The following is a 16,851-nucleotide window of genomic DNA, read 5'->3' as shown; positions in this document are numbered from 1 at the left end:
ATTTATATTTAGTATATAATAAGCTCAGATAAATGTTCCTTGAAATATTAAACTGCTATAGGTAATTCATGTTGGAAGAAGGGCCACTGTGTTCAGGAGACTGGCTGTTTTGTATAACTATATAAGCCGGTCAAATGGAAAATGCTATTTCTTCCTTGCTCATTTTTTGAGATCAGTGTAACATACGTCTTTTGCAATTATCTCCCCAAAACACCTGGGGGTAGAAGGATGATTTTTCTTCAACAAGCAAAGAAATGTGGAGCCAAGAGTACCTGTGGACACACAGGCCCTCTGTCAGTCCCACAGACTTGTTTTATCCGACTGTACCAGCTTGTATCTTTATACCCTTATGGTGTTAACAGCCTTCCTACTACCACAAAGACAGCAAAGGCTGTCCTGTTCTCATACGTTTGTTACCTCGGTAGCTTAATCTGGACCAAAATTACCTTCCTGTGTGAACAATATGCTGACTGTATTTAAAGTAATTAATATTTATTAAATGTATAAATTAAATACTATCTTAGGCTCAAAGCTTGCGTTTTGCAGGATATGATTCATAAAAATAATTAGGAAAAGGAGATGAAAATAAAGAACAGAATCTGTAAACATTTTAGAAAGAGACCCTCATCTGTTATGTCAGAGGAAAAGGCTGGAAAGGCCAGGAAAGGCAAGCAAAAAGTTGAGTGGAAAGATGATGCCAAGAAAACCCAAACATGTAGAAAACTTAGGAGCAGAGACGTACAGAGAGAAACCAAGAGTGAGTGGGGTCAAAGAAAAGCCTCAAAACGGCAATGAAGAGCACCTGAGAGACAAGGAATATGTCCAGTCAAGAAAGAACTTCCAGGAAGAAAAAATAACCAGAAGTCAGGGAGGAAAGAGTGAAATGGATGTGTTTGGAGAGGTTGAAGTTAATGAAGAGGTTACACTCCGCTGTGTTTAATCAACATTATCAAAAAGTGGTAATTGAATTAACATATCCCTATCGGATGAGTCACTGTCGGGCCACTGTTGTGTGCTGAGTGGAAAAGCACAGGTAGGAGGAGGAAAGGCAGTTTTGCTGTAGAGCTGGGTCTACTTTGATAGTTGCGTTGTATATTCACCACCCATAAAAGAGCAGGAATTCCAGCTGTTAGCGTAGGAGCTACGGTAACCGCTGCCGAGCGGTGCTGGGGATGACCGCTCTAGGAAAAGTCACGCAGCATTTCGGGTGTCGGGGGTCCGTGTTACACAGACCCTCTGTGCAGCAGGACCTCTTAGCCCCTGGACCCAGAGGGGTGTTTCGGCAGCAGTTGCGTGTTGCTCGCGAGCGGGGAGCTCAGCGCTGCTCCCGCCTGTGGCAGAGGCCACAGGGGTGTTGCCTCATGGGGGGCAGACGAGAAGGCAAACCCACCTTTGGCTCCTGAAACGGAGGAGGAGGAAGAACTGGGGTGTGTGGGGGGGGTTGGGGGGGTGGGGGGTGAGGGGTGTGTGGGGGGGTGTCTTTCCTGCGGCCGGGGAGCCCCTGGAACTTGGCAGCAGCACGGACAAGTCATCTTCCGGCAGGGAAAATTCTGGGGATTTGAAGAGTGGCGTGCGTGCGTTACTCGAGAGGGGTCTCCTGTCTTTCTGGAGCAGCACTGTGCCGACGCTTACAAAACCGAACGGGCGAGGCAGAGAAACACGCGTGGGGCGGGAACAGAAGGCCAATGGCAGCGCAGAGGAGGGGCGGGAAAACCGCGGCCGGCGCTCAGCGGAGGATGAGGGGGAAAGAGCCCCGTTCCCGCCGCCGCCGAGAGCGGGCCGGGCGCAAAGGCGGCGGCGGCGGCTCCGCGCGCGGGGCGGGCAGCACGTGCGGCGGCGGGAAGCGACGGGGCGGCGCCTGCGTGATCGGCGGGGCGGAGCGGGGACGGGGGGGACGGGGGGGGAACCGTTACCCGCCCCGCCGGGGAGCGCCGCCCCCGCCCCCACGTGGCCAACCGGGCGGAGCAGGAGGCGGCGGCGGCGGCGGCGCAGCCCGGCGGAGTAGTCGCCGGCCGCCCCCTCGCCCCGTTACTACGAGCCCGCCGGCTTACTGTCTCCGCCCCGTGGCCTCCGGGCCCTGCCCGGGGGTGGGGGAACCGCCTCGCTGAGGACCGCCCTCCCCTTGCCGTCCCTCCGGCGCGGCACCCCCCACCCCCCCCCGCTCCCCGGCCCCGGCCGGGAGTATGCGGAGATGGTCGTCCCGACCCGAGGCAGGAACAAAGAGTCGCCGCCGCTCAAGCCCGGGCAACAGCAGCACCAGTCGCCGGGCGCCAGCCCCGGGAGCGGCCGCGGGCGCCCACCGCACTCCCCCGGCCGGCAGGTCCCCGGCGGGGCCCGCGCCATGCGGAAGGGAGGCGGCGGCCGGCGGGGAGCCAGGAGCGACCCCCAGAGACCCTGCAGGGAGGGGGCCGCCGGCGCCGAGGGGGAGCGGGACTCGCTGGGCCGCGGCCCCCTGAGGCTCCTGCGCGTCTGCAGAGACCGGCTGCGAGGTGAGATGCGGGGGGGGGGGGTGTGGGGTGTGCGGGGAGAGAGCCGCCCCCCTCCCTCAAATCCTGCCCCTCTCTCTCTGCCCCCCCCGCTCGGCTGGAGGAGGAGGAGGGAGGAGGGGGGGGGGGGGCAGCCCTTCCTCCCGGGGGAAGTGGGATGGGGCTCGGTCTCGCCTCCCTCCCTTCTTTTCCGGGTGTCGGTCGCCTTGCCCGGCACGGCGCGAAACCCCCAGTCGCTGAAAACTACGGCTGGAGGGAAAGGGAGCAGCGGGACGCCCTTCCTCGGGAAGGCGATGGGGGGGGAGCGGAGAGCGGGCACCCCTGTGTCCTCACGACGTCCCCCCGCGGGTGGGGAGGCGGCCGGGATGTGTCCGGCACCGCCCGGAGCGGCGGCCGGTTGCTCTGCCCGTGCCCGTCCTGCAGCCTGTCACAACGGGAGGAGGTCAAAAAAACCAAAAAAACACTGTAAAAAACCTCATAAGACTCACACTGGTATCGGCGCGAATCGGGTGCGAGGGGATGGAAAAGGGCTTTTTACGACTTTAGCATCCTTTGTGAGGAGAAATGGGAAGATGCGCTGTAACTAACTCGTTAAAACAGTCTTTAATCGTGTTGGCGAGCTCTGCTTACAGTGTTGGCATGGCCGGTTTATTGATCGCGCTTTGCTGAAAGGGTGAAGGGTTGCTTATTCTTTAAAAGGCTGACTTTCTGTTGGAGCAAATTTGTCAATAACATATCTGTGTAGAAATCATCTTGCGACACGTTACTTCATACAAGTTATTTCAGGAATTAAAAACCTGATGATTTGTGTAGTCACCTTAATAGTCTGCGATGTTTAAAGCTTTTATGTGTAGTTACTAACTTGCTGTATGAAATTTCTTTATTTTTTTTGAAGTCTAGTCAAGTTTTTTACAGAAAACGAATGTTTCAGAGTTCGAACAGATTTCCTTTTGCAGAGGCTGTTCTTGATGCTTAAGGTATTTGTTTTCTTTTGCTAGTATTTGTTGACGACAGAAGGGCCTTCATCGTAAAGGCTGATGGCAAGATATGGCTCACTTTTCTTCTGGGTAAGTAGAAGGAATACGTCAGGGGAAAATACTGTTCTTTTTGCCTTTCATTCTCTGGGATTGTAAACTGTATCAAAATATATTTGGAAGTAACTTGAAAAAACAAAGAAGCATATCTTATGTTGAAAAGGGACAGGAAATAACTCCCTACCAGATAAATTTTGTAAAGCTCTTATTGTCGCAGTTGATAGGGTATCAGAACATTTGTAGGAAACTAATTGTCCAGATACTTATGGATCTGTCCTATCCAGTCATCAATTTCTAGGGAAAAAAAAACCCAAAAAAGAAAAAGCAACTCTTACTAAGTAATGAATCAAAACAGCTTGTTTTGGAAGGATTATGGGTGGAAGAACATACAGCTGTAGGGGCATGTAAATTCAGGTGCTTTTACCTTTGGGAATATTTTGGAATAAATAATAAAATGGCTAATGGCCAAAGTCTTGGAAAAAGGACCTAAAGTATTTGCAAAATTAAATAAGAAATGCATTTCTAAAGTTAACAGATGTTAAATAATAGTATATTTGTCAGATGTACAATTAGATATACTCTTAAAGGCATTACATTAAAAGACTGTCAGGGTATTCCAAAGATACTGGTACTATTAATCACACCACCAGTAATGCTTGTTGCCAAAGGGAGTTTCTTCAGTTTGATGAATTACCTTGCAAGGTAGTAGCAGGGAAAACAACCCTTAGCTTACAGACTAATTGATGAATAAACTGTTCCTGAATTGCTTTGCTTATCTCTGTTTATTCAGCGTTTCCTAGACTAGTAGTTACTTAAATGACATAGAAACATTAAACTGATGGTCAAAATTGAAAAATGCTTTCCTTTGATTTAAATTTGAGAGCAGATCAGGTAGCAAGCTTTATCATTTCTGTAGTTTGAATTTGGATGTGAAACCCAGATAACCAATTAAATACTTACTATTTATATATTTAATTGGCGTAAACCCTTAATAGCAAAGTAAGTAATAGAATACAATGTTTGTAGTAGCAAAGAATGTACATATACTAAACATGAAATAGTGGGTTTTGGTTAGTTTTAGTGGTATTTGAATTTTTGTTGCTGTTTTGCTTAAGCTTTAAAGTTTAGATTTTAGAAACGGAGGCTCCCACAGTTGGAGCTAGTTTTGTTATAGGGTGTGGGGTTTTTTCTCGTAAGGATTTTCTCCAATTTACGTGCAACAATAAAGTGGTCAGATTTTTCAAGGATATTCTTATACAATGCTTTGCCTTGTTATGATGGGTTTCTTTTAATTGACCATTGAATTGAGGCCTTATTCTTGAATTGTACAGAATCTCACAATGAAACATCTTGACTAAGCTGCAGAAATAGTCAATGCTTACACATTCCTCATTGTTCCCAGTTCTGCTGTACTCCTACCTAGCCACTCTGGGGATACTTGCAAAGTATTAATCAGGTTCTAGTACCTTTCACATCCTGTTGCATTATGGTATCAGCATTTGTTGTTCTCTTGGTAAATGAGTTCAGTATATTATGGCTTTATTCTTCAGTATTTAGTTTCCAGAATTAGAATGCTTTTTATATGCTGTTCATATTGCTTTTCTTAGAACAGAACACAGGCAAAAATAGGAAATCTGAGGAATAAACTATCAGATTTTACGTAATAGCCCTAGTCTGCAAAAATCTGATCATACGCTTTGCTTTTAGGGACTCAGATTGGGTGAGAAAATGGCATCTGCAAGTTCAAGTACATAGTAGCTGTGTAGGTCTTTGTAGCGTTAGGAGTCTAGTACACCTTTCCCGTCTTCTCCTTCATTCCTTCCCCACTAAGGACATTAATGGGATCAAAGGATGGTAATTTAAGAGCTGATCTGCATGTTTTCCATCAGAAACTAGTTTAATATAAGTCCGGATGCAGCCTGTTGTAAAATGCCGATTTGGACTCATAGTGGAAGTCTATGAATTAAGCACATTGTCTGTTAAAATGTGAGTAATTACATGAATTGCAGTGTGATTATAGAAGGTCTTCGTTTTATACTTACAATAGAGTGATACTGTGAAGTTTTGTAAAAATGTATGTGAAATTCTCCAAAGTAACTGTGAATGTATTTACACTTAATGCATTGACTTTAAATAAAAGATTTACTGAAGGGGAAGAATCAGATTTAAATATATTGTTTTCTCTATGAAATAAGTGGTATGTTTGAATCTGAAATATAATTTCCATAATAATAGATAATTTATTTGCAACAATATAACAACAGCATACTTGGCTTATTTGGAACCACATGAATTTGAGATCATGAACAGTACTGGTAGCTAATGTGTATTTATTTTGACTTTACTGTATATTCTTACCTAACATGTAATCTGTCTTAAAATTGGTATTTTTTTATAGTTGTGATGTGTGTATATGTAAAAGTATTTCAGCATCTAGCCTTATTAAGAATCTTAGATGTGTTGCTGAGGAGTGAAATAATGCATTGTGCAAACGTGAGAATAAGTGATAACTAAGCAACCTATGAACTGTTCTGTCTCCTTCTGTAAAATGACCACAAAATTTGTTTATGGAATATGGTTTGCTGTGTTGCTGATATAGCTAATGTGCTTACCTGGAATTCCATATCATATCCATAACTGCTTTTCTGAAAAAGGAATTTGCAGCTCTCCATGAGAAGTAATGTAAATGTCCTTAGTATTAAAAAAATCTGTGGCTCCTAAAACTTTCCTAAGACATTAAATTCCACTTAATGTGAACTATACCGGGCAATCCTTGGGTGGATTTTGTTTTTTTCTAGACAGTGTGTGTAAAAATGTAAAGTTTTAAATGAAACCTTGCAGTATTAATTTTTTAACTGAAATCCAGGCTTGTCTTTGAGAAAACTACTCAGGAAGTGAAGTGGGGCAGAAGAACTCTTAAGGAAATTTCAGTGTGGTATTGTACAAAGTCAAGTACTTGTGTGAGGTATGGAATTTGCAGTAGATGTAAAATTGTACAGGCAGGTGGTTTAGAAAATTTTTTCCCTCCTTGGGTAATTTTTTTTTTTTAATTTTTTCATGTCTTGCCCAGTTTCACCTCACACGTCTTTGTATACAAAACTTTAATATTAAAATTGAGGTTCATAAATGTAGTTATGACCTGTGATGTTGCATTATGACCAAGGGACCTGACCTGCCAGCAGCAAGCATCACTTCCAAGTTCTGTGTTGGAGGAACATGTTGTTTGTGAATATGTACTAGGGCATGAAGTGTACATTCCATCTGCTCCTCCTCCATGTAAATTCAGTGGTTTTGCAAAGATGTTTTGCTTTGCCTTGTCCCTGCTGCTTTCCAGAAACATGTACCATGCAGTCTGAACACACGTGCATTTGCTAACTCTCCGACTATATTCTGCATCAGTGCGTGGGCAGTTGATGTACGTTTTACCTACGTGTGAGCAACCAGACCCATCCCCTGTGGCGGCAGAGGCGGGGGCTGTGCGCGGCGCCTGTCCGCTGCCAGGGTGGGTGCACATCAGCACCCTGGGGAGGGACAGGGTGCTCAGCACCTTTCCGGCTCCATCCGGCTGGTGAGGAAGGCGCTTGTCCTTTCCTCTTTCTCTCTGCTCCATATAGCCTGTGTGAATAAGAGGGCTCTTCATTAACCTCAAAGATTTTCTTGGGTTGAAGGCAGCCAGTCTACGTGACTTTCCTATGGCAGAGAGCCACTGTGTGCCTAAAGGGCAACCAACACTCCTTCAGCCTAGGAGGAGTACCACGGTCCCTCTAATTGCCTACCCTTTATCCCTCACTCGTGCTGGCTTTGCTTCTATGGTGAGCTCTGGATATGTCCTGAATGCTGTCCAAGCAAAACGCAGTGACTTCTCCTCCCTGTGGATTTTGTCATACTCAAGAAGTCAGAGACCTAGACTGTTTCCCCACCACTTTATCACCATTTGTCTTTTCCCTTTGTCCTTCAGATTACCTCCCTTGTTCTGTACCTATGTGACAACAGTGCAGAGAGTCTCCAGATAGACAGATGGAATGTTGTTACATGCAGAGTCCACCCATTTTAGCAATTATAGTCTCAATTAAATTTGTGTTGGTTGTCATGGTCTGTTTGGATCTGTCACATTTACAGGACAACATACTTTGTATATTAAACTTTATTTTATGAGCTCGTTAGGAAAGAAAACATGACAGAGAAGGGCTCAGTCCACTTTGTACAGACTAGTCTAACATGGGAATTCACTAATTCATCACTTAAGGCATGAGGTTTCTAAGGCATGAGGTTTCTAACTCGTAAGTTCTCGACTCGTAACTTGTAACTCCTAACTCATGTACCTATGACCAGAAGGGTTACCTAGCTGCTGCTGCTGGATCTGCTTAAAAAACTTCTTGGGTAAGCTGATGCATTTATACCTTCCAGCTTGGAAGTTTGGTCTATACCATTTTCATGAGTTAGCAGATTTTGAAGAAACTGCCAGATGATCAATATGTGAGGATTATGGCTGCAGGAGACAGCAAGTTGCAGGTGATAATGGCTGCATAATGACCTTTAGCCCTTTCTGGCCACTGGGTTCTGCCTGTGTGTTACCCGTGCTTTGACCTAACTGCTGCTCTTAGCATATATCAGGCCTTAGCATGAGGTGTGTGTTAGCCAAAATCTGAGCAGGAGTTGAGTGAACAGTCACAGTAGGTATCTTAAAAATGTTAAAAATATTTATGCTTATGAAAAAAAATGCTTATAATTCAATTTTGTTATTGATAGCTGAAATGAATGCATTAGATTCTGATGAATCAATTTGAGTGATGCAGGATATAGTTGGGAAGATGGCCGATTGCTGACCATCAGCATAATTTCAGACCTTCCAAGAGCTGGCCATGAAAGTTAATTCAGATGTTCCTATTCTTCTGTTCCTCTGGAGGCTGAGTACCTTCTGTCCATCTGTGTAGTAGTACTGTAATTACTATAACGAACATGATTTCATGGTCAATTATTTAAATATTTGAGTAACTTGACACCTTTTGTTTCCTTTACAGCTGCTTTTGCAGGAGTCCTACATTGGTAAGGTTAAACTTATTGCTTGAGCGTAATATGGTATTTTAAAATAATAAAAAATATAATTTTGACTTATATTTAGACAAGCTATTGGGATAATTCATATTTAGATCTTCACTCTCAAAACCAAATTGTTGTTTCTAAGATGAATAATTCTGTTCTTGTGAAGTTGACATGAAAGGTTTCTTAAGCCTGTTCAATGAAGAGTGAAGCTGCTTTCCAGGTGAAAAGTTGTGCTTAGCTATACAAATTCAGGTGCATTTCCACTAACAGACCTTTTTACTCTCAGTGGGTTTTGGAAAGTTCACGTAAATCCTTTCAACTTTCTCCTATGTTCTGCTTATTTAGATTCTGCTTTAATTTCTTAGTTTTACATCATGTTTTTTCTAACTGCTTCAGAGAAGTCTGGCCAATGTTTTCTTTGTGTACAGAAGAATGGCCTTTCAACTACTTTTTATCAATGTTATCCTTGTGTTTCAGGTTCCATCCTAATCCTCACCCTTCTTTTTTATACTATAGACTTGAAGTAGAATGGATTCTGTAGTGATTTTTACCAGCTGCTTTTGCAGAGGTGAAAAGTAACAGCTTCTGCCACTCTGTTTTTTGTTTCCTAGCCTGATTTTTAGTAGTGTTTCTTATAAATTCCTATTCAAAAGCAGTCATGTGCACTGCTCTGTTTCTTTTTCCATCCTTTCTGAAGATGAAGCTCCCCTTGGAAATTGCAAGTTTTACTTCCACAATTATTTGCATTTTTCCTGGCTTCCTCCTCCCCCCCTGCCCCCATAGTTGCATCTTTATTTAAATATACTTTTGATGGTAAGCATATCTATATACAGTTGCAGATAAAGACATTAAAATACAAGTCAGGAAAGATTTTTGTGGGAAAAACATACGCTACGTGTATGTACACTGTTATTTTCATCAGTTTTTAATCCGCATTTCTTTTAATTTGTCAGATATTTGAATTTTCTTTCCCAATAGTAGACTTGATAGTTTTAATAGCATTAGACTTTTGATCCTTAAATGTCTGCACTTAAGTTAAAATACATTAGAGTATTATCACTAATTCCATAGTAGAATTTAATAAATGCTCTGTTGGTTCATACTTTTTCCATTTAAAATAATCTGAATAGAGGAGAATGTTGGTATAATATATGAGTAAATTAAAATAGCAGTTTGTAAGTAAAATTCAGGTCTTCACTGAATGTTTTGCCAGCTGTTCCTTGGTATATATGACTTAGTACAGGTTCTAAAACTCCTTATCCAGTTTTAATTGTTATTATTTTTTTAACAGGTATCACATAACAACTCTTTTTGAAAATGACCGTCATTTTTCTCACCTGTCAACACTAGAAAGAGAAATGGCTTTTCGCACGGAAATGGTTAGATTATGTTTCAGTAAAAATTCAGTGATTGTAAAATTTATGTCTGTAATCTTGTGATCGTGGGCTTTTCAAAATTTCCTAATACCTTCAGGAAAAGTAGATACATATTGATATCTTGCAAGTAACATGCATTACACTTTTACATGCAGAGCATTTGTGTGTCTTGTAGCTGATTACTACGAATGTATCCTTCATAGTTCACTTAAAATATAGTTTAAAAGTGTGATTCTAGAGGAACTAAAATACAAAGCTACAAGTAACCTTGTAGCTTACTTTCAATTATAGTCTAGTTATGCAGCCTTTTTTTTTTAATTAATAAATGTTTGCATATGTATACACATCTTGGCTGCTTTTATTTTGAGAATTGTGAAATATTATGCTAGTGCATAGTTACCAGCCCAAATGAGAGATTTCCAGATGTGCTGTGAAAGAAGATGGAAGGTAAACCCACATTGCTTGTTCAAGTGGCACTAATAAAGGTTTGAAAAACTGGATAGTCGTCTTGAATCAGTTTGTCCTATTTGTTACATTACAAAATGTGATTTAAAAACAAAGCTTGTATATGGCAGTTCATGAAGCAGAAGTGACCTCTTTAATTGTAAATAATGATTCTGCTCTCCTGTAGGGTCTTTATTATTCCTACTTCAAGATCATTATTGAGGCACCATCGTTTTGGAAAGGAGTATGGGCAATTATGAATGACAGACTAACTGAATATCCTTTAGTGATTAACACCTTACAAAGGTTCAATCTTTACCCAGAGGTAAGCTATGTTTTAAAAATAATACTTTCTGATAAATCTTTGGTTTCTTTAGGTTTGACTACAAATTTGTAAGAAATGTTACTCTTGAAAACGTGAATGTAAAGATATAGTGACTAATAAAGTGTTGCTTGAATACCATATTTTAGTTCTGGATTTAAAATGAGAAAGTTACTTCATACATTGTGATCAGTTCTCAGACTTCACCTATGTCCAGTCAAATATGAATACTTTCTAGATCTTGGTATTTCATGCCCTAAAGTTGCAATCCAATTCTATACTTCTTGTCGTCTTTTGTTCTTTTCACTGAAAGCAAGTAAGTTGCTGACATCGTGTACTTCAGGAAATATGGCATATGAAGTAGCAGTAGTGTGTGACAATAATGCCTGCAGTGATACAGGTACTGAGAGGTTATTTTGACTTGTGTTTTGTACAGGATAATGAACTAACATCACAGTTCACTGTGGTCCTAAAATCCATGAATGGTAATAGTTCACTCACATGTTGTGGAAGAAACTCCACTGTAGAAGACTGACTGCTGTTGCTTTGTATTGATGTTACCTATTTAGACTACGTTCCTACTCTGCTTTTTTTGTCACTAAAAAGAACATTTAAGTACAGAAATGTTTGCTTTTCTCTTTCTTACGGGTTTGTCAGTATGTATCAAACATTTTGCAAAGGAAAAACTCCTTTGGTTAATATACATTTCTGTAACTCCATGTGTTAGCAACAGCTTATTTTTTGGAGAACCAAGGACTAATAATGGCTGTAATTGTTGGGTACTAGTATTTATAGTCATTCTCCTGCTCTGTTGGAGCAGAGCTGCTTTCAGGAACTATACGTGTGAGAGTTCTCAGCATGCATGTATTTACAACTTGCATGTAGTGGTTTAATTTGCTTCATAATTCCTTGCTGTGGAAGAACTAAATGCTATAAGTGAGTGCTTTTTGTTACCCTCTCACTGGTTTTGGGTTTTGTCTTTTTTTTTTTGGGGGGGGAGAAGGGGGCTCCTCGTGTTTTTGTTTTGGTTTTTTTTTAACTCCGAAGTGGTTGCAGTTCAGTTCTACAAATGCAATGTTAGGAACGTGTGCCTTATTTGAATACTATAAAGTTATTTTCTTCAGCTGAGAGAGATATATTGACTTCAGCTATAGTCTGACTTGCAGAAATCAAGGTAACTGGTCAAATGAGCTTGCTCTTAGAGAATCATCAGTATCACCATGAAAGATGACTAAGTCAATTGGGTGATGAAATCAAAACAAGGGTAGTGAAATATAGTAGCTGACATTCAGTAAGAATGTTAGGTAGATTACTGTGCAAAATGTGTAGGCTTGTCTGTTCATTCAGCGTTTTTTAGGATTGTATTGGCTCATTGAACTTAGTGATAAGGTATGAATTCATTCATTTTTTTCTGTACCTGTGTAGGCATGCAAAGCAGACAAATAGTCTTTTCTGCTCCTTTGTCATTTACTGCTTGATGTCTAGCCTTCCTATAAATAGGTTTTGGGTTTTTTTTTAGAAGTATATTTCTTGAGTACTCGTGTTTTCACATCATTACGTCTATAAAGCTGTCAATTGGTGCAACCTGACAGTTGGAAGTATGTTCTCCAAATTTATCTGATTTTACTTATGATTATAATGGGGATGGGTGGTGGGAAGATGCTTGTGGATTTATTTTTTGGCAGTGAAATTTCTCCTGATACTCAGTATCCAGTCATGTTTTCTGAAAGGGTTTCATTTCCTGTTATTTTGGGATCTCACCAGTTCTTTCAGTCCAAATAGTAGCATTAAGGCTGAAATTTAATAAAATGTTTGTTTGTTTAGGGGATTTAAAAATTAATTACATCAAAAATAGCCTTGAAATCCAGTTACTAAACAGGATGTTAAAGCCATTAAGAAAAGTAGAATAATTCACTTGCATGTACAACCAGTACTAGGCATGGAAACTTCAAAAGAAGGAGAAAAAAAAAAAAGGTGAAGTGAGTCCTTCTAATCACTACATCGTCTGTGTAAATTATAAATATAAGCAGTAAAAAAAGAAAAGAATCTGTGAAAAGCAACAAGTTAGTCTTTGTAATTGTTAAGTTGATAAATTAATAGACTTTTGTGCAATACTGGTTCAGCAAGGATGTTTTTTGTGCCTAGGGGTAATGTCAGCTTCAGGGCTCGTGATACAAACATGCAAGACAGATGTCTCTAAGCTGCCATATGCATTCTGTTGGCAGTATACAAACCACATTCAGGTGGTAAGAGATTTGGATTTGGTTTCTCAGTCTTGTTGCCTACCTGGAGATGGGGTAACTGTCTGGCTCATGTATGCACACCTGCACAGTCAGAAGTGCCAGGGCACAGATATTCAGAAAGCCTCCAGGAATTCAGGATAGTGTACCTCACAGGACACAGTACTGAGGCAGGAAGTCTTGGTCTGGAAAGATGTAGTTGTCTTTTAAATATGTAAGATTTACATTGTGAGGATGTAAAGGCCATAGATGAAGTGAGCCATGATGATGGGAGCCCTGGTATTAATGATTAATGAATTATAGAATCACAGAACAGTTGAGGTTGGGAGGGATGTCTGAAGATCATCTGGTCTCAACTCTCTGCTTGAAGCAGGGTGAAGTAGAGCAGGTTGCTCAGGGCCATCTCTGGTTTTGTTTTGAATATCTCCACATCCAGGCAACCAGTTCCAGTGTCTGACCACCTTCAAAGTACAAAAGTTTTATCCTATGTATAAATGGAATTTCCTTTATATCAGTTTGTGCTTATTGTCTTCTGTCTTGTCAACTGAAAAGAGTCTGTCTCAGTCATCTTTACTCTGTGTCCTTGTCTTGGGCAGCCCAGAACTGGACTCAGCACTGGAGATGTGGTCTTAGCAGTGCTGAGTAGAGGGGAAGGATCACCTCTCTTGTCCTGGTGACATACAGCCGAGGATATATTTGGCTTTTTTTGCAACAAGGGCTTATCGCTAGCTCAAGTACAACTTGTACACCAGGACTCACAGGTCCTTTTCTGTAAAACTGCTTTCTAGCTGGTCAACTCCAGTTTGTACTGGTGCATGGCGTTGTTCCACCCTGGTACAGGACTTTGTTGGTACACTTTCATGAGACTCCTCTTGGCCCATTTCACTAGCCCATTGAGGTCCCTCTGAATGGCAGCACAAACATCAACCACTCCTTCAGGTTTTCTATTACCCGCAGACTTGCTGAGGATGTTCTCTTCTGCCATCATCTAGTCTTAAGACATAGAACAGAATTCTCACAAGATAAAAAAACCAAACACATCCACAGCTGTCCCCTCATCTACCAAGACAGTTATCTCAAAAGGTCATGAAGTTGGGCAGGCATGATTTCCCCTTTGTAAATCCATGCTGACTGCTTCAAATCACTTTTTTTGTCCTTAGTATGTTTGGAAGTGGTTTTCCAGCAGGATTTACTCCATCATGTTCTCAGAGATCAAGGTGTAATTCCCTATGTTTCCTTCTTGCCCTTGAAGATAGAAGTGACATGAAGAGTTTTATTAATTGTATGGGGAAAGAAAAGAGAGAATCATCCTTCTTGTACACGTTTCCTGTGACACAGGGCTGAGACAGCTAATACTGCAGTGGTGAAACATCTTTTCAGTCTGCGAACCCCTGGGTTATAACTTTCAAAGCAGCTCAGCTGGAATGGCCACATTACTCATTTATGAACTCAATAAAGTCAGTTACATCCTGACAGAATAGCTTGGCAATGCTAACTGGTGACTTTGCTGTGAGAGGAGTTGTCGTTTGTATGTGTGTAAAATACTGATGTTTTCTGTGTCAGGTGTTGAGGTTTAATTTGTTGTTATAAGAATGTTATGACCTTTGCATGGAAAATGGAGATGCTGTCTTACATTGTGCCTGGAAGCCGTTTCTAATGCATGTTTAAATTTAACCTATCAGAGTTTATCTGAGTAAAAAGCCTAAAGATTTGGTCCATTAATATTCTTGCCAGGTAGAAAAAAAATAATTGATTTTAATGGAATTAATTTGGCTAACTGTCCTCTTTCAACAAAATCTGGGATTTCAATCTGATAAACAAAATTAGTTAAATGGGGATCATTCCAGACAGTATTATAATATATGTTTTTCAAATATTGCAGTTTGACGCATGAAATTATTTCTGTTCTAAAGCAGGCATAATTTTAGTATATTAATGAACACTTGGTCTATGTTGGATGCCTTTAGAAAATTACGGTCAAAAATGCTAAGTAGTTGAGAAATTCTGAGTTTAAAAAAAACCCTGGATGAGGGCCAGTTGTCATGAGAGGTTACCTTGGGCATGGAAATAATCTTTAATTCCTTTTCATAAACTTCAAATCCTGTTTTCCACCTAGGTGGTCCTCGCCAGCTGGTACCGCATATATACTGCCATTATGGATTTCCTTGGTGTACCGACAAAGACATGTTGGACTGTAAACAGAGGAAAAGGGCTTAGTCCTGTTGAAAGCTGTGAGGGTGAGTTGTGTGTTATTCTGGTTTCTTCCTGGAAGCATATAATTGCGGCTTTATGTATTTCAGAGGTAATAAATATTCCTGTGTCTTTATCGCTGATGTGCTTTCGTTTAGCTAAGCCTGTGTTTTGGCAGGTTCACAGCATAAGTGAGAAGCATGAAAAAAAGATAACTTTTAAGAACACCAGGGATGAGAATGTGGACTTTACTTATTAGCCTCCTACCTAGGCTGAATTTATATACTGCACTTCAAAACTTCTCAGTTGTAGTCTGAGCCTTCATGATATCGGACTGTTATAAAGAGTAAGATGTTCTGAATTTAGTTGGAGGCCATTGTACATGTATTAAATTCTTGTAGCTTCTGTAGAATTCTCAATACATTCCAAGTTACTACATTTCAAAAACCCACCCTCTGTATTTCCTCTAACTATAACTTGAAGAGTGGGGAAGAAGGGGAAAAAGGTAACCACAAGTCTTCCTTTCAGAGAAATCATGTAGTGGTTCTGCTGGGAAGAATCCTCTTCCTCTTGTGACCTACTATTTCGCGTAAGAATGGAAATCTTATACCTTGATTTTGATATCAAAGCTTGGGTGCTGCCACATTTTTAGGTTTTTTTCCACATTTAAAGTAATGGCTTGTCAAGTATTATGTGATTAAAGTACCTTGCTGAAAAGAGCTTTTGAGGTGTTCTGCAGTCAAAGCTGTATGATAGATGGTAGCTTGTAAAGTTGTTTCATTTTATCATTTAAAATGTTTTTGTGTGGTGACAGTTTAGTATTTTTCTCTTGCACAAAGGCTATAAGAACTTTCTTCAGAGCTTGAATGATTCACTTTCTCTAATTTTGTCAGAAGCAATAAACAATGAATAAATGTATAACTTCTCATTCCTGTTTTTTATAAAAACCAAACCAACAAAAACACTAACTAGTGAGGCTATCATGTTTGGTGAGCATATCATCATCTTTAGAGAGTTGACTTGCTGTGTTCTCAGCAATAGTGAATAATCATTTCTGCATACAAAACTAAGAAGTTTTGTTACCTTCTCTGTAATGAATAAGGCTTTTTATGCTGTACTGCTGAAATGATTAGAGCCAGGAGGGTTTAAAGAAGTAATGGGAAAGAGAATAACAACAGAAATGTGAATGCAGAAGTGTTTGTGAATGAATAAATTGAAAGACTTGCATTATTGGAAAATCTCTTGGCCTCTAATGAAACAAAGCAAGCAGAGCACTGTGTGTGATATACTTAAAGGTGGATTTACTCCTTCAAGAGATGGGAAATAAGAGTACAGATCTGTTATAAAAAGCTCTGTGAAGCCAATCCATAGTCTGTAGAGAATGTTTTTAGTGATGCTTATGTCTTCTATACATTGCAGGGTTTTGCTTTACAGTTAATGCTTCCCTCTTGGCTAGTTCTGTTGCTGACTGCCCCAGGGCTGTGTCTGCCCCTTCTCTCTTTTTTTTTTTTTTTTTTTTTTTTTTTTTTTTTTTTTTTTCAGAGGTGTAGTCTTACAATTGAGTCTCCACAATAATCTTGGTGACATTAACTTTTCTTTTTATCTCTTTCTGTAGATATATTAAGGTAGTACATTGTGTGCTGTATTAAACTGATTGTGTGGTGGTTTATAAGCAATATGATCTTTCTTCTATAGTTGACGTGTTAACTGTTTTTT

General features: G+C 40.7%; 1 protein-coding gene across 1 annotated transcript in view; it reads left to right on the top strand.

Moving 5' to 3' along the window:
- The first annotated feature begins 1,948 nt into the window (after nucleotides 1-1,948).
- DPY19L1 (dpy-19 like C-mannosyltransferase 1) overlaps nucleotides 1,949-16,851 on the top strand; it is a 49,563-nt gene continuing 34,660 nt past the window's right edge. Inside the window, exons 1-6 of the mRNA XM_042806508.1 lie at nucleotides 1,949-2,489; nucleotides 3,485-3,553; nucleotides 8,542-8,566; nucleotides 9,855-9,942; nucleotides 10,571-10,708; nucleotides 15,062-15,182. Coding sequence (XP_042662442.1) covers nucleotides 2,192-2,489; nucleotides 3,485-3,553; nucleotides 8,542-8,566; nucleotides 9,855-9,942; nucleotides 10,571-10,708; nucleotides 15,062-15,182 — 739 coding nt within the window. The 5' untranslated portion in view covers nucleotides 1,949-2,191. The remainder of the gene's footprint in view (nucleotides 2,490-3,484; nucleotides 3,554-8,541; nucleotides 8,567-9,854; nucleotides 9,943-10,570; nucleotides 10,709-15,061; nucleotides 15,183-16,851) is intronic.

The sequence above is a fragment of the Tyto alba genome, unplaced genomic scaffold (genome assembly GCF_018691265.1).
Source record: "Tyto alba isolate M040663 unplaced genomic scaffold, T.alba_DEE_v4.0 Super-Scaffold_46, whole genome shotgun sequence".
Taxonomy (NCBI): Eukaryota; Metazoa; Chordata; class Aves; order Strigiformes; family Tytonidae; genus Tyto; species Tyto alba.
This window is presented reverse-complemented; position numbering and strand designations above follow the sequence as displayed.